Source organism: Peromyscus maniculatus, chromosome 10 (genome assembly GCF_049852395.1).
Source record: "Peromyscus maniculatus bairdii isolate BWxNUB_F1_BW_parent chromosome 10, HU_Pman_BW_mat_3.1, whole genome shotgun sequence".
NCBI lineage: Eukaryota > Metazoa > Chordata > Mammalia > Rodentia > Cricetidae > Peromyscus > Peromyscus maniculatus.
In genome coordinates, this window is record NC_134861.1 from 86,712,006 (window position 1) to 86,732,152 (window position 20,147).

The 20,147-nt window shown below is 39.5% G+C and overlaps 1 protein-coding gene across 5 annotated transcripts; it reads right to left on the reverse strand.

Moving 5' to 3' along the window:
* Positions 1-3,946: 3,946 nt before the first annotated feature.
* Positions 3,947-20,131, reverse strand: Rchy1 (ring finger and CHY zinc finger domain containing 1). 5 transcript variants are annotated; one of them, XM_006993505.4, is made up of 9 exons: positions 20,004-20,131; positions 15,423-15,542; positions 15,083-15,198; positions 9,620-9,698; positions 8,338-8,382; positions 8,181-8,239; positions 8,067-8,093; positions 6,934-7,054; positions 3,947-4,670 (listed from the first exon to the last, which is right to left on the reverse strand). In XM_006993505.4, exons 1-9 carry the CDS (start codon positions 20,097-20,099, stop codon positions 4,542-4,544), a joined length of 792 nt encoding a protein of 263 aa, XP_006993567.3. In that variant the 5' UTR covers positions 20,100-20,131; the 3' UTR covers positions 3,947-4,541. The 5 variants fall into 5 exon arrangements, with proteins under 5 accessions (XP_006993567.3, XP_076402728.1, XP_076402730.1 ...); XM_076546613.1 differs by lacking the exon at positions 20,004-20,131 and adding an exon at positions 19,584-19,704; XM_076546615.1 differs by lacking the exon at positions 8,338-8,382.
* Between the last annotated feature and the right edge of the window lie 16 nt (positions 20,132-20,147).

Genomic DNA, 20,147 nt, shown 5'->3' on the forward strand with positions numbered 1-20,147 from the left:
CAGATTCCAGCAGGATTTAGTTAATCCTTGAATTTCTACCTCAAGAAAATTATGGTAACATCAGATTTCAATCATTATGTTCCAAAAATAAACATTTCTAGGGGAAAATTTCCAAAGAGACTTTTGTCCATATATGTACATGCACACGCGTGCATGTGCACACACATTTCACACACTTTTTCCTCCTCTTTATTTACTGTCTTTCACATCATGCATCTCCATTCCATTCATGTCCATCCTCTGCCCTGTAATCTCCCCCACAAAATAAAATTTAAGAGAAAGAGAGAGAGAGAGAGAGAGAGAGAGAGAGAGAGAGAGAGAGAGAGAGAGAGAGAAGGAAAAAAATCAATCTTGTCATGGAAGCTGTAGTGTGATACAGTGAGTCACACAGTAAACTCTTTTACCCATGTATCTTTACTTGCAAATCACACCTACTTCTAATCACATTCTTACATACAAGTGAAAACTTGAGAACAAATTATTACCTCTCACTGAAAATTCAAGATTCTTCTATCTATAAAGCAGCAAGTAAGAAAGCTAAGAAAGACTCAAATAAAGCTAGAAATGAAAGACAAATCCACTAGTATTAAAAAGATGCAAAGTACAGGAAGAGACTAGTATGGAAAATTTGAATAACCTAGAAGAAAAGGATCAATTCTTAAGAACCTACAATCTATCAAGATTAAATTAGAAAGAGAACCCTGAACAGACCAAAAACAAGGAGATTGTGAGCCGATAACATAAAAACTCCCATGGAGACTTTGCAAACTGAACTGGCTCAGCAGGTAAGAGCTCCTACAACATGCAGAAGGCCCCAGTGGGATCCCCAACACCCACAGCAGAGAGCTCACAACTGCCTGTAACTCCAGTTCCAGGGGTGGGGCCAATGTCTCTGGGATGTATGTGAAATCTGCAAAGAATCAATAATAGTTGTTTGTTTTTAAGTTCCCAGCTAACATCATACAGTAAAAAATTGAAAGTGCTTCCTCTAAGTTCAAGAACAAGATAAGGATGCCTCCTGGTCTCACCACATTTTCCCAACAGAATACTGGAGAATTTAGCCACAGCAATAGAAGAATAAAAACAATAAGATTTCTGTCCTAATTAGGATTACCATAGCTATGCTCAAACACCATGACTAAAGCAACTTGGGGAAGAAAAGGGTAAATAGTGGGTTACAATTCCACATCACCGAAGTGGAACTAGCCCACTGACCCCGGGTCAGTTTGACACACAAACACATTGCCACTAAGCCAGAACCATTTTTTTCTTCTTCATCAACAAGATCGCACATTAATAAAGACATCACAATATAAAATCATGTTCAACACTTAAGAAGTCCCACAGCCTTACAAATTCAAACACCTTAAAAGCTGTCTCTTTAAGTCAGGCTTACGCAGAGGAACACTGTCTCAAAAATGTTGTCTCTTTAAAAATATCCAGTCTCTTTTAAAATCCAAAGTCTCAGTAAAACTCAAAAATCTCCTTTTTAAAAGTTTAAAGTCTCAGGCTAGAGAGATGGCTCGGTGGTTAAGAGCACGTACTGCTTGCTCTTCTTGAAGATCTGAGTTTGATTCCCAGCATCTACATCAGGTGGTTTACAACTAACTACCTGTTACCCAGCTCCAGACATCTCAGACATCTGTGGGCACGTGCATTCATGTGATATGTGCACATAGATACACACACATACACATAATTAAAATAATAAAAATAATTTTAAAGTCTCTCAGCTGAGGCCTCCTATAAAATAATAATTTTTTAAAAATGTACTAAATACTTTACTTCAAGAAGGAAGAACCAGAGCATAGTCACCATCTGAACACAGCAGGTCCTGGTATCCTGCAGATCACAGCTGATTCTTCAGTCCCAGCTAACCAGAACCACCAATTCTTAAACCAAAACAGCAAATGACCCTGACAGTCAGTAAGGGACTCTCCAAGTCCTGTGAAACTTCACATCATCTGCACTGCTCTCAACATTACCTTCCAGGCTCTCACAGAACAGTTCAACAAGGCTTTCAACACTCAGGTGACTTTTCTCACCTGAAGTTCCAAAGTCCTTCCATGATCCTCCCAAAAAACATAGTCAGGTCTGTCACAGCAATACCCTACTATCCTGGTACCAGTTTCTGTCCTAGTTGGGGTTACGAATGCTGTGATGAAACACCATAACCAAAGCAACTTGGGGAGGACAGGGTTTACTAGCTTACCCTTCCACATCACTGCTCATCATCGAAGGAAGTTGGGGCAGGAACTCAAACAGAACAGGAACCTGAAGGCAGGAGCTGACAGAGACCTTGGAGAAGTGCTGCTCACTGACTTGCTCCTTGTAGATTGCTCAGCCTGCTTTCTTATGAATCCAGGATCACCATCCCAGGAGTGGCCCCACCCACAATAAGCTGGACCCTCCTCCATCAATCACTAGTTAAGAAAATGCTCTTCAGGCTTGCCTGCAGCCCAGTCTTAGGAAGGCATTTTCTCAATCGAGGCTCCCCCCTCTAGATGATTCTAGCTTGTGTCAAGTTGACATAAAAGTAGCTGGCACAGTATCCAAGCCTTAGATCAAAAGAGAGTATCTGTCTTCAGATGACCTCTTAAATATAAAAAATCCATAAGAGTCCATCAAAAATCTCATACATGTATACACCGTACTTGGGTCATATCCATTCCAACCAAGATCCCCTAACACATCACATCCCAACTTTCTTTCTTTCTTCTTTCTTTTTCTTTCTTTCTTTCTTCTTTCTTTTCTTTCTTTCTTTCTTTCTTTCTTTTCTTTCTTCCTATTTATTTATTTATTTATTTATTTATTTATTTATTTATTTATTTATTTATTTTGAGACAGGGTATTTCTGTGTAGCCCAGGATGGCCTTGAACTCAGAGATCTTCCTGGCTCTACCTTCTAAGTTATAGACTAAAATGGTCCCTGTCTTTTTTTTTTTTTAATTTATGTATATACTCGGGTGTGATTTGTGTTGGAAACCCTGAAATTCTGATCTGGGAACTGGGAACCAAACTCAGGCCCTTTGGAAGAGAAGCAAGTACTCTTAACAACTGATCCATCTCTCCAGCTGACCCTACCTTTTTTTTTTTCTAATAACAACCCACTGGGTCCAATTACACAGTGCTGTCCATGTACACATAGGTGGGGACATCCACTGGAGCATGAATAACCAACCTACCAGCAACCCATACTCTCTAATAAAGGTAACCCCCTCCATCAGCAGCCACCCCTAAGGGGTAGGGTTTCAGGAATCACTTCTCCATTAAGCAGGACTTTGGACTGGCTTAACCTCACACAGTTCTTGAGCAGGCCACCACAGCTGCTCTGCGTTCATGTGTGCAACAGCCTCGTCATGACCAAAACAGAATTTCCCAGCCTTCCTCCTCATCCTCTTACATTCTTTCCAGCCACCCCCACTAGGTAGTCCCTTGAGCCTGAGGACCAGAGGGTCGACATAGATGACTCATCCATTGCTGGCACATTCATTAAGAGGTATATTTAATTCTATTACATAAACACAAAAAAGTCTTTTGAAATGAGAGCACTTGCCAGGAAGAGCTCATCCCACTCATTCATCTCTTACTTCTGAGAATTTAGAAAATAATTCATTTGTTTATATTGAATGTATATACTGCTTGCATTAATAAACAGTTGGTGAAATATGAGAAATGGCAGAATGGACCACTACAAGGGTAGGAATTTTGTATATACTGTTCATTGTCATCTCTAAAGCATCTAGAGTCACAACTGGCTTACATCTGCTTGGTAAATATCTGCTGAATGAATTACTCTGTGGAGAAGTAGTTTTGACAGATTGAAAAAAATTATTTGCAATGTTAATAGTTGCCTTAAAGCCTTGGAAGAGTGTCATTACTTTACATACCACCTTTCCCAATCACTCAGACATACATAAAAACACCTCCAAAGAAAGAGGAGAACTTCTTTTACATTATAAAATAACTTATATTGTCACAATAGAAACAAAAATAGACAGGCTTGGGGAAAAAAATCTGTAAATCCATTTCTCAATATAATTTTATTAGTAGTTTGTTTTTTACATAAAATTTTGGACCCAAAGGACTGTCTTAGACAATTCAAAAGCATATGTAATTAGATTTTAACAATAAGAACTTAAAAATTATATTACAGTCCTTAAAATCAAAGACTAATTAAATGCAGTTCTATCAAGAACTAGAAATGAACTCTGCGTGCATAGTGTCACTTAAAGGTCCATGAAAATATAAAATATTTCTATGAATGTGCCTATATCTGGAGCAAACATCATTGACTTCGACTTCAGAACTTGACACTAAAGGAATTTCCAATCAACACATCTGCAGAAGCTGCATCAGGTGAGAGCTATGATCATTCCATCCAGAGATCTTGAATCCTTAGGTCCATATGATACCACCTGCTATTGCGACAGTGATAATAAAACATATCTAATGCATCGTTAGGACATATTCTGACAACAGGGTCTTTTACAGAGCTTTATCTACATCACAGGTCTGTTCTCCAGCCAGGGACAGGCTGCTCACTGCTGATCCACTGGAACTCTTCGGCCCCCAGCTTGGGCGGTATTGTAGGAGTCACAAATCTTACATTTCATGCCTAAGATATGGAATTGGACTGTGGATCGTCCGTTACAGTCATTGCAGAGAATCTGAAAAATGAAGAGTGAGGACTTAAGCCTTGTAACTACCATCAGCACTGTCTGTATTAACAATCATTTCAGTCATATGAAAGGTGTGAAATGCATGTATGTGTCTAAGCATTTCTGCAGTGAAAATGTCTTTTCTCCAATGAATATTTTAAAGGTTATTAAGGTAGCTTTGAATTCAGAAAATATGAATGAGTGCAGAAGACTCATTTTAAAATAGTTCCTAAAAGTATACATAATACAAGCAAGAAAATTAACATGGACATACTCAGATCTAATACTTGTCGCAAACACCTAATACTTAAAATATAAAATAACATACATAATGACTTCATTATTTTCACTTGTACTCAGAATTTATCTTAACTAATAAAATTGAAATTTCTACCCATTGGAATATTTTTGCTTAATTTTTAGGTTGTCTATGCCTCAAGAATGATCAAGAACAAGAGCTCTTTCTAAGTGAGTAAAGCCAAGAAGCCTCCTGCTAGTCCCTAACATGATAAAGACTCAATGCCTTTGGTGTTAAGACACTGAAAACTCAGAATGTCCACCTGAGAATATATCAACATATAACTACACAGCAGTCTTAGCATACACACATCATAAGCAAAAAAAAATTCCATTTGTTCTTAACATAATTTGGAAAACTACTCTTCTAAAAATACTACTTAAAAGGCAGAGATTAGAGGTTGTCTGATAAGTGACTATTAGTAAGTACAGTGTTGTTGAGGTTTTTTTGTTGTTGTCTGGTTTTGTTTCTTTGGTGTGTGTGTAGTGTGTGTGTGTGGTATGTGTGTGGTGTGTATGTCCACGTGGTATGTGCATGTGTGGCTGGCTACACATGGGCGCCTGAGGTCAATGTTAGATGTCTTTCCTTCACTGCTCTCCATTTTTTGAGACCATCTCTCACTGAACATAACACTCAATGATTCAGCTAGGCTGGCTGCCTGGCCAGTGACTTTCAGGGACCTGTCTACCTCCACCTCCTTAAGGAGGTTAAGGACAACGTTATAGACACACAGTGACCATGCTCAGGTCACTGTGCTTGGGTGGCAGACACTTTACCAAATGAGCCATCTCCTCAGTCCTGGGCATAGGGTTTCTTTATAAGTGACAAAAATATTTTAATACTGTGGTACTGTTTGTACAACTCCTTATGTACTAAAGTCACTGAATTGTATACATTTTTTTAAGCTTTTTTTAGACAGGGTTTCTCTATGTAACAGCCCTGGCTGTCCTGGAACTCACTTTGTAGACCAGGCTGGCCTTGAATTCACAGAGATCCGCCTGCCTCAAATTGTATACTTTTACAGAATTAGCCCCCACTGTATGTGAGATGTTCTTCATAAAGCTATTATTTAAAAAAAAAAAAAAGCACTTCAGCCTCTGCTAAACATCGCAACAGTCAGTACCTAACAGATCTTCCACTGTCCTTAGTAACAATTCAGTTACCAACATTAATTTTGGAACTTTCCAGTGTGAATAAACCAGAAGGGGTTTTGTTGTTTGTTTGTTTGTTTACAATGCTAGAATCAAATCCATGGCCTTGTACATACTAACTACTACTAAGCTACATATCCAATATTAAAATAATTATTTGGCTTTGTTTCATCCTTGTGTTCTAAAGTATTTGTAGACAATCAGAATATTTTTATGTCCAAAAATTATGAAAGCATCAGAAAGCTATTTAATTTTCCAACTTTGATTTAAACCCAATACTATGCTGAGAATAAGCTACACAGCAGCCCCTTTCAACTCTCTGTGGGGCCAAAGGGAATAAGCTAATGGAGACCAAATCAAGTCCTCGACAAACTACAATGGGCAGTAAACATTAAAACCCAAAAGCGAGTTTTCAAAAACCAGCAAATGCATTCTCTTGAAACAAAATTTTGAATAATTTAAGTGAAATACAGGTAAAATAAAACATCAGCAATCCACGTCTGACTCTGACAAGCAATTTGCCAAAAATTCCTAACAAAGTTTTTGCCTGCCATCTAGTGTTGAGGGAAAAACTACACAAAGGTATTCTTAGGACTTTTTCTTCCCCTAGTCTGATATAAATATAAAAAAAATTTAAATAATTTATTAAAATAAATTTTTAAATAATAATAATTAAAATTAAATAATTTAAATAATTTGCTTTAATTAATTCCAATGGCACTATATCAAAGCAGTAATTCTGAGATACATTTAAGCAAAGAGGTAAAAATAGAAGGAATAACAGCAAGAAATCTAAAAAGTTCTAAGCATGGATTCTACTCACATCCACAGTCACATTTTGGTATTCCGATGGCATAGGGGTTTGTGCGACCTCATTATCCAACTGTCTCCAGTACCGAGTCATATCCAAGGCAGAATGCATACACAGCGGACATCTGTAGCCTCTGCAAGAGACAGTAAACGGATCTATATATATGACGACGCAGCTCCCTGGCACAGAAACCAAACAGGCTAGTAGTCTACATTTTAAGTTAATTTCTCAGGAACCTGAAAAATCTATGCACTAAAAAAGATAAATATCAAATTCTGTATCTTATACTTTTAAATCCTAAGTTCTTATCCTCAACTCTCTAAAATGGGGAAGTAGTCAATACTCTTTATAGAACTATGTCTTTACCTAAAAATACCAATTAAACTATTCATTAACTAAACAACTTTAATTTTGTAGGACACTGATGCAAAGAAATTGTATTCCTTAAAAATTATTCCAATCATATTATTACTTCCTTTCTAAAACTTTTCAAAAGTTGATCCCTGTCTATTTTCTGAATATTAATTGGTAGAACCAAAACATATTTCTACTCTTTCCTATTTCTCATCTTATTTTAGTTCCAGTTTTTTTTTTTTTGGTTTTTCAAGACAGGGTTTCTCTGTGTAGCTTTTGTGCCTTTCCTGGGACTCACTTGGTAGTCCAGGCTGGCCTTGAACTCACAGAGATCCGCCTGGCTCTGCCTCCCGAGTGCTGGGATTAAAGGCGTGCGTCACCACTGCCCGGCTTTTAGTTCCAGTTTTAAAGAAAGTGTACTGGTTTCCTTTGTAGTTCATTAACAAGTGAACTAATAAAATGTGGACACAATTCCTCAGTGCCTTCACAACACCGTGATTAATTCTAGTGGCATCTATATTCCCCAACAGATATGGCTAGAAAACAAGATGTTGTGCCTGCCTCAAGCTATGGGAGAAAATAGGCGTGATAAGAACATGGGGACAGAGATACAGTCCTGTTCCCCAGATGCCATGGCCAGCTGAACACCAATTCTCCACTCTGCTCCCTCCATGTGTGTCTGCCACCCCGGAAGCAGTGTACCTAGCCATCGTGTCTGCCCACCTCCCCACCACCCTCCTCACAAACAAACTTCTTAAAACTGTAGTTTTAAAATCCACAAAAAAACTCACTCTTTTAACATTTCTTCGTAACACGTTCTGAAAGAAAACAGAACATCATTTCAGTTGAAGAAAAACTACCTCCATTATCTTCAAACGGCTGCAAGCAGGAAGAAGTTGTCTTACCTATGTAAGAGATGCCCGCACGGCAAGACGTGAGCAACAACTCGGGAGGTGTGAATGTCCTAAAAGGAAAGAGAGTGACTTGTGCTGCAGAAAGACAGAGACACCTAAGGATTTTAAATCCAAGAGATTTCCAAAGTGAAAAATAGTCCACACTCACCTCCAAGCAGATTGGACAATTCTGCCGAGAAACATTTTCAATACACTGTTGAAAGGAGAATCTTACATTAACAAAAGCACTAGAAGATAAAAATGTCAACTATGACAGCATTAAAAAAAAGTTAAATTAAATAAGCTGACTATATACACAAATCCACACCTTAACATCTATGGAATTAGGGTGTTTCTGACAGTTAATGCCATCCCTGAGTGAATTAACTGCAAATGAGGTAAATATGCAATGGGCTGGCTGTGTGCACACAGGTGTGCATGTGTTGCGCACACGTGTGCATATGTGTATACAAACGGATTCTACATATGCCATGGAAACCAGGACAGAGCCAACAGTCATGAGGCTACTGACTCCAGGCTACCTTCATTAGCCGGTCCTTTTCATTTATTTAATTTAATGACTTTTGTTTATCCTGAGACAAGGTCCCTCTACTTGCACGTGCCACAAGCGCAGCCAGCTTCTCTTGCAATCACCCTAAAACTTTTCAGTCAGACTCAATCTTTAACCAATTCCCATTCTGCTCATCAAATTCCTTTAAGCAGAGGCTAAGTATCTTGGGAGTTCTCTTTACTCAGCTTCACTCTAATGTTTATTATTTATCCTAATCTTCCTCACTACTCTTTCTAAGTCTGCACATTCTTTCTCTCCTTCTCTCTTTGTCTCTCTCCCTGTGTGTGTGTGTGTGTGTGTGTGTGTCTGTCTCACCTTCAGACAGAAAGCTATTATTAGTCTCTTAGTGGAATGTCCTGTACTTTTATACTTTGCTTTGCTGATCCTCCATTCTTTAAGTTCTTACAGTAGATAGAATCAGTACTACAAATACAGCATTTCATTAGATTGTTTTTAAATAAGAGAGGGTCTGAGATTACAGCAAAATTCCTATATCCACACTTGTAAGTCTTAATTATGAAAGGAAATACAAACAATACTTTCTAAGTATTCTTAGAACACTATTTAAATAGGTTATATCACTTAGCTTTTTCATTTTAATCTTAGAAGCAGTATCAATGATAAGAATCTATGGACCAACTAAGAAGCTGCCAGAATTATGCTAATAACTGCTATAGCCATTCTTACATTATAGTAAACAAACTATAGACCCAATGTTCTGAGGCATATATTTCTACTTAATTCTACTTTTTAGAAAAGCAAAAAAAAAAAGTTGCAGTTGGTAATATATGAAAATTAGCATATTTCTAAACATACTAGAATTTAAGCTGGTTTTCAAAAACACTAATAGTTTTTAAATTATGCAAACTGAATCATGTACCTTATGTTTTCCTCGAAGATTCATAGCTAGGCATAAGTTACATTTCAAGCAATGAAAAAAATCTTCCTTTGGACCAATCCTAACAAAACATAACATGAAGGCCAAAAGATTATTTTTTATTACACAATAATTGTTCACTATATAATACTCAAACTCAGTCCCACTGTAGAAATATTCAAACCACACTGAAGAATATGGAGACACCCCCATCTTTCCAATGTCGGAAGGGAACCACTACAAACAAAAGAGACTCTTCTGTAAAGTTGGGACATAGATGCACAGAACAGACACACACAACTTGACCTATTTCTTACAAAATTCTACTGATGCTGTTCTGCAACTTATTTACATTTAGTAATAGATCTCAAGAATTGTGCCCGTCCATAGAAAACTACTTCATTCTTCTTAATAGCCACACAGCAGTCATACAGTATGGATGGATCATAATTTTCAAAAATACTTCCTTATTGATAAAATTTAGAATCTTTACTTGCTACAATGATATAATAAAAAAAATGTCCAGCTAGCATTTAACCCATATTTAGATTATTTTTTTCAATATCCCTAAAATTGACACTATTGAGTCACAGAGTACTGGATCATCAACTGTGATATTGACAACCTGACCCCTCCAAAGACTGCTAGTTTACACTCGACATGCATGACCCATGTTCCTCACAAGCTGGACAACATGGGCACATATATGATAGATAAAATATGCTATTCTAGCCAGGCGGTAGTGGTGCACGCCTTTAATCCCAGCACTCAGGAGACAGAGCCAGGTGGATCTCTGTGAGTTTGAGCCTGGTCTACAGAGTGAGATCTAGGACAGGCATCAAAACAACACAGAGAAACCCTGTCTCGAACAAAACAAAACAACAACAAAAAAATATGCTATTGTAAATTTCATTTCTCACATTATCAAGGTAAATTTCTGTTGATGTGCTCCGCTCATTTCTCTACCTGGGGATTTGCCCATTACCGACTTAAAAGAAGCTTTATACAGCCTGGACAGTCATCTTTTTCATTATGCATGCTATGATTCCTCTCTGCTCTGTGTCTATCTCTTCATAACGATCCACCGTTACTTTCTATGTATTAAAAAAGCCATGGGGCTTGAAAAATGGGTCAGTGGTGAAGAGCAATACTGTTCTTGCAGAGGACCCAGGTTCAGCTCCCAACACCCATGGTGGGCAGTTCATAACCTCCTGTAACTCCAGCTCCAGGGGATCTGACCTCTAGCCTCCAAGTGAGGTCACCTACACTCACATACGTGCACACACAATTTAAAATAAAAACAAAAGTAAAACTTAAAGGCCATCAATATTTTCCTTCATAGCTTATGCTTTTTGTCCATTATTTAGGAAAAATTTCTGTAAACTATAGACCATAAACACATTCTCCATTGTATATGCTAACACTTAAAATAATCCATTTTTCTATTTTCCTCAGGTTGAAGTTCATTATAAAATTTATAATATAAATGGTAAAGATAAGATTGCTAGCTGGTCCCTACATTTCTATTCTTTGCTTCTTTTACGATAAAAGATTTATTTAAAAGGCAGTTATTCAGATCTATCCTGAAAAAAGACAATTTCCCAGCTTCTTTAAATGTTGTGAAAAGAAGAATAAAATTTTCTTGAATGAGAAGAGTTCTGAAATGACTCAGTAAGTAAAGACTGCCAGCAGCCCGACAACCTGAGTTCAATCCCTGAAATTCCACAGTGGAAGGAGGGAACAGACCCTTCCAGCAATCCCCCAACTTCCACACGTACACCACGGCACACAAATTAATTGAACGAATGAAGACTGAATGAGAATTATTCTTTCATAAAGGGGAAACAGCATGCCTCCTCCTCACAGACCCAGTCTTTTTCCCCTGCCCAGAATATGAGTCCACAGAATCAAAGAAGAAAACACCTAGAGTCAGAATGTGTTAAGTTATTTAACTACCTGAGTCAGGCTTTTCCACGAGAAATAACATTCAGCCTTTCACAAACCACTATTGAGTTTGTCTCAAAATGCTAAAATCATATTATAAAGTATATGCATATTTCAGGATCAAGTTTTGTTTTCCAAATAAGTTATCAATTATCTTTGTTTGTTTCATTGGGTTTTGGTTGTTTTGTTTTGTCTTTTGAAACAGGGTTTCTTGTATAGTCTTGGCTGTCCTGGAACTAGCTCTGTAGCCCAGGCTGGCCTTGAACTCATAGAGATCTGCCTGCCTCTGCCTCCCCAGTGCTGGGATTAAAGGCATGGTATCAACTATCATAATACCCCTTCCCAATTTAGACTATCACTTTTGCTCCTGACTCACATTCATAAATATCCAATCTTTACATTACAACAGAGGACTGCTGTACATTTAGAAGTGACGTGATTTTTTTAAAAAGTTACAGTACAAGGATCATTTCAATTGTGCTGCAAATGCATGGACAGATTTTAGATTCCCTTTGGAATTTCTGTTATTTCAAAACAACAGTGGCTGGAATGGTGGCACACACTTGTAATCATGGCCCTTGGATGCCTGGAATAGAAGAGTAACAAGTCTGAGGTCTGCCTAAGCTAATACCAGGACTCTGTCTCAAAATAAATGAAAAGGAATCTTTGATGTCACACATATTTCTGTATAGAGGTACCATCTATCAATCTATGTAACAGGTTTTACTTCTCCTATCTTTTAATAAATCTTTGAAAACTCAAGTTCTATAAATCTGTGGTAATACTGTGTCCCCCAATATATTGTGCACCCTAATAAACTTATCTGGGGTCAGAGAAAAGAACAGCCACTAGATAGACATAGAGGCCAGAAAATGGTGGCACACACACACCTTTAATCCTAGCAATCCAGAGGCAGAGATCCATCTGGATCTCTGTGAGTTCAAAGCCACACTGGAAACATCCAGGCATGGTGACACACACCTTTAATCCCAGGAAGTGATGGCAGGAAGCAGAAAGGTATATAAGGCATGAGGACCAGGAACTTTAGCTTTTTAAGCTTTTAGGCTTTTGAGCAGCAGTTTAGCTGAGATCCATTCGGGTGAGGACTCAGAAGCTTTCAGTTTGAGGAAACAAGATCAGCTGAGAAACTGGCAAGGTGAGGTTGGCTGTGGCTTGTTCTGTTTCTCTGATCTTTCAGTGTTCACCCCAATATCTGGCTCCCGGGTTTGTTTTCATTAATAAGACCTTTTAGAAATTCATCTATAATCCTCTAGAAGAATCTTCAGTGTGCCATAGGCACAGCTTAAAGCAACGGCTGATTGGCTGGAACAACAGCTCCAAAGAACCTGGGCTCCAGTCTCAAAATCTACAAGGCAGCTCACTGTAACTCCAGTCCCAGGGGAGCTGTTGCCCTCACATGGGGTATAGGCAAAGCATCCATACACATCAAATAAATAAAATTTTAGGTAAAAAAAAAATCAACTGCTGAGCCAGGCACAGAGGTGCACCCCTTTAATTCCAGTACTCAAGAAGCAGAAGCAGGCAGATCTCTCTGAGTTACAGGCCACCCTGGTCTACACAATAAATTCTAGGTCAGGAGGCCATACAGTGAGACCCTGCCACAAAAAACAAACAAACAAAAAACCTACAATTACTAAATAGACACTTCAACGACTTTAAAAAAACAATGAGCTAACCTCTACTAAATACTTGAAGTAATCATAATCATTCATCTCAAATATGAGTTACATGATTTTGATTCTCAGTAAGATAAAAATGAAACATTTTTCATTTAAGAACTTCTTAAATATTCAATACTTCAGATTTTTCACAACTTCGCTCCCATATGATAAGGACAATGATCAAACTTAAAGGCACAACGTTCTTAGAAATCTGTAAGTATGGTAGAAATAACTGAAGGACAGTACAGAAAAGTCACCACTGTGTGCAAGATCCTTCAATTTCCTTTTTGTCCTGCTCGGAGCATTATATCATCTATACAAAGCTATTAAGCATGAAGACACCTTTGTAGACTTTTTCAGTTTTTCTTGATCACAGTTGAGAAGACCAAATTTCTCTTTTTCTCATTCAAAATGGCAAAAAGTAAAATAAAAAAGATAAATGCAGAGGCACATAGCATGCTACATTCCAGACTGTGTTTTTTTTTTTTTCTACCTAGCTTCTACTAACATTTTGGACCAGACTGTTCTTCTGACAGGGAACTGTTAGCACACTGTGCAAGTTCTGATAGCATTCTGGGCTTCTATCCAGTCAATGTTGTAGGATTACCCTCTCCCTGGTCATGACAATCCAAACTGTCTTCACAACCAAAATATTCTCTCAGGGCAAAACTATCCCTAAATAAATAAACAGAATCCATAAAGTCTCACCAACATTACCACCCAAACATGAACTCAACAAGGAGAACACCAACGGACATGCCAAACTTCACAAGGGAAAAGCCCACAAGTTCTCAACCCTACACAAAGAACTACAGGCAACGGAGAAAAGCTGGGAGCAGGAGAGGTGGTCCTCCCCAGGGAAGACCACACCCATTGGCTGTCCAGTGCCGAAGAGTCAGCCCTGAAGACATACACACAAGTGACATGATACGGACTCAACAGATTATATTTAGGAATGTATATGTACACACAATAACAATTGTGAAAAAAGAGTCACAAATCTGAAGGGCAGTGGGGAGGAGCATAAATGAGGGTTTCAAGGGAGGGAAGATAAAAGAAAAATGTGTTAAATTACAATCTCAAAAACAAGCAAAAACAAAAAGACCCACTGTACTGAACTCTAAGGAGGAGCCTATAGGCAATAAATCAGATTACTACTTTCGAATGACTGTATCTTAGATGGTGGTCTCACTGGGGGGGGGGGGGGGGTGTCGAGGCAGTGGTGGAACAAGTCTCTAACCCAGCACTCAGGAAGCAGAGGGAGGCAGGCCTCTGAGTTTGAGGGCAGCATGAACTAAAGTGAGCAGTGAGATCCTATCTCAAAACCAGTTAATTTATTAAACTACTTGTACTGGTTTGAATGAGAATGTCCCCCACAAGCTCCAGTATTTATATACTTGGTTCCCTGTTGGTGGTGACATTTGGGGGGAAGTTTAAGAGGTGTGGCCTTTGCTGGATAAAATGTGTTCCTGAAGGTGCGCTTTGAGACACAGGTGACTGCTCGCTCTCGCGCGCTCTCTCTCCTCTCTCTCTCTCTCCTCTCTCTCTCTCTCTCTCTCTCTCTCTCTCTCTCTCTCTCTCTCTCTCTCTCTTTCCTGCTTACAGTGCAGTGATGTGAGTGAGCTCTCGGCTGCCATCCCTGCCACCTGCTGCAAAATTGTCCCCTGTGTCGTGGTGTGTGTGTGTGTGTGTGTGTGTGTGTGTGTGTGTGTGTGTGTGTGACCATAGCTCACTCTCCTTTCCTCTTCATGACGTTTTTATCACAGCAACACAAAAGTAACTAATACACTATTATTGGCCAAATGCACTGGGAATGATTAGGACATTTTATATACAGTACCTACAAATTCCACAGTTCTCGCAATGATACTGCTTCTTATCTTTGTCAAAAAGATGGCATATGCTGCAGTAATATTCTCCAAACAATGTGCTACAATCTTCACAAGTCTGCTGGGCCTGAAAAGGACACAGTAATTAACACCTCAAGTAACTTACCAAAACCATTTAAATCTCTGGAATTTATATTAAAGCATGTTTAGCTTATTCATATATTTAAACACCTAACTGGACAATGGCACTTACTCAGAGAGTTAGAGTTAAGTCTCATTTCCAACCTTTGATTACATGATTTAACCCATCGATAGACTCTAAGAAGAAATAGGGAGCAGTCAAACTCTTACATGCTGGACTTTTTCACAGTTGATGCACTGCACTTCCTTCACCTTGAAGCGGTCGAGCTGATGATCCTCACTGTTGTCGTGACACAGCCGGCAAGTATACAGCTTGTCACAACAAGGCGCCTAACACCCAGGGGACAAAGGGAACAGAAGACAATTAATTACACAGCCAGAAAACTCCTACCTCCTTCTCTGGATCAAGGTCAAAGATTACAACCACTGGATCCACGGCTAGCATTCATTTCTTGGCACATTTGATGCTAATAATCTTCCCCTTCAATAACTGTTTGAGTGACTCTAAATACAACTTTAAAACACAAACATTAGGGGGCTGGAGAGATGGCTCAGAGGTTAAGAGTACCGACTGCTCTTCCAGAGGTCTTGAGTTCAATTCCCAGCACCCACATGGTGGCTCACAACCATCTGTAATGAGATCTGGTGCCCTCTTCTGTATACATAATAAATAAATAAATCTTTAAAAAAAAAAAAAACACAAACATTATAAAAGGCAGGACTCTCTAGACAGAAAAATCAACCCCACAACAACTGAATCTCATTCTCAGCCCAAATAGTAGACTTGAGTCTTGCCTACTTCCCCACTTTCGACACAATGTCTACCATATTCTTATACTCAAGCTTGAATAACCAATTATTTTCAAGTAAAATAAAAAAAGTTCCATGAACAAAGCTACTAATTCACTTCACAAGCCAAATGCCTAAGAACCTTTACTCAAGAAAATCAAAGGGCTTGCAGAAAGTTTTCCATTTTTTGAATATTAGTAAAAGATATGTATATGAGTATGAGCTAAGATTTGGTAAGTATTAATTTGAGTGCTTCACCAATGACATTTTTAAATGAAACCCGCTCTAACTATAGGTACACTGTAGTGTACCTAATAACAATACAAAATCGCTGCTTGAGTCACACACAGTTTTCAACCACTGCTTTCCACCATCAGTACAAATGTCAACACACTGGACAGAGTATCCACAAAGTAGCTTTTAAGAGATTCCTGGGGAATCCAGTCATCATGCTTTGGAACCGCTGTTCCAGAGAAAGGACTACACTAGCTCTGTATCTCAGTTCCATGCATGCAATTCCCTAGCCACTAACTCTCCTCTTTTCAACTACCTCCAAGTGTTCCCTTGCACATAGCCTACCTGGAAGACAACTTTAAAAAAATCCCACTTCTACCCACTAACATGCATCAGAAGCAGCTAACTACAGCTGAAGAAAAACACCACCACACTCTCTGGTCTCCTTTTTTGTTTGTTTTTAATTTCAGGGCTTTATTGTGCAACAGAGGACACGCTTTTGCATGCCTTACCCCAAGCTTTTAAATTTTATTACTCTGAGATTCCTGGCAATCCCCTTCATGATCTCCAGGTGAACTTTTGAAGACTATAATCAGGAAAACTCTAAGATTTCTTCCCTTAAACAGAGATATCATTATTAAAGGAATTCACTTTTACATTAGTAGTGAAAATTGAACTAGAATTTATCACTAAACTAGCTTTATTTTTTTTTTTTAAATGTCTTCACATCTCCACTGTCGGGTGACTTCCTGCTCTTAATTTCTTGGTGTAATGATCAATAAACATAAACGTCTTCGAATTTTCTGCACCTTTCTTGGCACCTCAAATTACTCTTGCTTCATTAACCACTCAGAAAAAGATATTTTATTACCACCATTTCAAAGTTAATGTTCTCATTCTTCTAGAGTCTAAGCCTTAAGATCTAGCACAGTGGTTCTCAACCTTTCTAACGCTGCAACCCTTTAATACAGTTCCTCATGTTGTGGTGACCTCAACCATAACATTATGTCCTTGCCACTTCCTAACCATAATTTTGCTAGTTATGAATCATAATGTAAATACCTGATAAGCAGGAAATATGATATACAACCCTTGTGAAAGGGTCATTCCACTCCCTCAAAGGGGTCATGACCCACATGTTGAGAATCAGTGATCTAGATGATCGTTTGGGGTTGAGCGAGCCATAGAGTGCAAGCCAGTAAGTAGTAAGCAGCATTCCTCCATGGCCTTGGTTTCAGTTCCTACTTCCAGGTTCCTGCCCTGCATGAGATCCTGCCTTGGCTTCCCCTACTGATGAACTGTCACAAGAAGTGTAAGCAATAAGCCATTTGCTCCTCAAGTGGTTTTTGGTTACGGTGTTTATCACAGCAATACAGAAGCAAACTACTGCGCTCTGCTTTGTCTTCTTTTAAGAGGACTCTACAGTTAGCCCAGGCTTCCTGCTAAGACAGGACTTCACTTTGACTACTCATGAACAGTAAGTAGTCCTAGAATGCTCCCTTTTCCTGCTGCATTACAAAATGACAGAAGCATACTGTAACACATCTTTCAGCAAAACAGCCACATTTTTGCTCTCCTTTGCAATAAAAATCCCAAATTCTCTATGTTCTTTCCAGTATCCACTCCAATAAAGCTTTACCCTGGATCCTTCCATTGACACTTTTCTTGTCAAGACCAACAGTGACCTTCCCCTTGCCAAATCAAAGGCCAATTGTCACCCTTTATCTTAATTGAACAGCTACGCTTGATCCAGCAGATGACTTGCTCCTTGAAACACCTCAGTTGGCCTCTCCTATGTAGGAAGAGGGAGGAGGAAAGAACAATGCTTGACACTCAGGAAAGGCAGCTTAAGTGCTATGAAACACAACTTTGGCTGTGCAAGTTTCTTTGCAGGGGGCCGGGGAAGGGCAAGATGTTAAATTCAGTTCCATAGCTCACTTTGAAACTGTGAAACTATCTCAGTAGAAATGGAATCAAAAGAATAGTATTCAACTACTTTCCCAACATTTGATATCTGACCAGTCTGAAAGAATTTCATCCAACGCAATGAAACAATGTTTACCAAACCGTGGCCTACAGAAAAGAGTTTAAGTTGTCTTACAGACCGAAGCCTATCATTTAATCCTAGCTTTCAAGGTCAGTGACCAGCAGGGCTGACTGGTAAAGTAAAAAGACAAAAAAAGACAACGATGATGACTAACAGTGGTAGTTAATATTTACTACTCATTTCTGGGGATGCACCTCCTAAACACTACATGGGCACTCCAGTATGCAATCATCGTATCGTTAATAAAAGAGGGACTTTCCCCACTGGTGGTGGAGCTTGAACCTATAGACTCTCTGGTGAGGTCAGTACTCTAGCAATGACACACATATATATATCCCACCAAAGATATATATATATATATATATATATGTGTGTGTGTGTGTGTGTGTGTGTGTGTGTGTGTGTGTGTATGTATATATATATATATATATATATATATATATATATATATATATATATCATACATCCCACCAATTATATATATATCCATCCCACCCCTTTTCTTTTTCTTCTTGGCAATGGCACCTCCAGGCTGGCATTCTTGCCTCAGCTTCACAAATAGCTGGAAGTACATGTCCGATAGAACTACAGACCTTTACCACTAAGACCAGCCCTGAAAAACAGAAGCTCTAAAATTGCCATTTTTATACTCAAGCCATTTAAAAAGCAGCTTGCTCAAAATTACAGAGCAAATCGGGGGCAGAACTAAGGTATGGGGGGAAAGGTACAGGTCTCCAACAGTCAAGTTTCTTTCCAGGGGGAGGAGACTTCTCAAGGCTGGAACCAGGGCCGCCAGCATTTTAAGCACAAGCTGTACTGCTGAGTTACACCCCCAGCTCACATATCAGGCTTTCTCAACAAAGTATTCATGCTGCCTCTTAAAAAAAAAAAAAAAAAAAAAAGCCGGGCGGTGGTGGTGCACGCCTTTAATCCCAGCACTCGGGAGGCAGAGGCAAGCGGATCTCTGTGAGTTCGAGGCCAGCCTGGTCTCCAAAGCGAGTTCCAGGAAAGGCGCAAAGCTACACAGAGAAACCCTGTCTCGGAGAAAAAAAAAAAACAAACCAGGAAACTCTTAACTGTGCGAGGGCCATTTTTAAAAACTCCAGATGACTAGAACATTTTTCAAGCAGCAACAACAAAAACGTAATAGCATATGCGTACTAGGCACTTTTCCGAAATCCAGTTTAATGGCCATTACACAAGCGTGTCTCATATCACACTTCTATATTTCCTCCTTGACAGGTCTGGGCATACTCCTAGACGACAAAATGAGGCCGACAGCCTACAGACCGTGTACTTACTACACGAACAGAAATTATATTCTGATCTTCCCCCCTTGCTTGTCCTCCTCTCGTTACCATCACGCACATGTGACAGTGGTCCTGGAGAACCGCTCAGGGCGGGCCTGACACTGCCTCCTTCTCCTGTCAACCGCAAACGACGGAGAAACCCACTGGGTGACTTTGGGGCAAGCTCTTTCCCAAACAGCAAGAACTCTGCAAAGCACAAAAGCTGAGGGCAGGTACAGAGAGCTCCTCCTGCTCGCCTTGCCCAAAAAAAAAAACCGCTCCCTGCAAAGGGGAGCCCGGTTCCAGACGCTCAAGGGGTCCGAACAAGCAGCTCGGTCTGCAACCTATGCCCACGGCTGCCCGCCTGGCCCCGCCGGCCCCAGCCCAACTCGGCGGCACCTCATCGGGGAGAGCTCTTTCTAAAGTCGTCACCTTGAGCAGACAGCCGCGGTCATAGTGCTCGCAGCCCCGCCGCCCTCGCTCCGGGGTGCTGCGGACGCCATCTTCCCGCGCCGCCTTCGCCGCCATCTCCTCCACCTCCCCTCGCAAGCCACAGAACCTTCCCCCAGCTTGGAA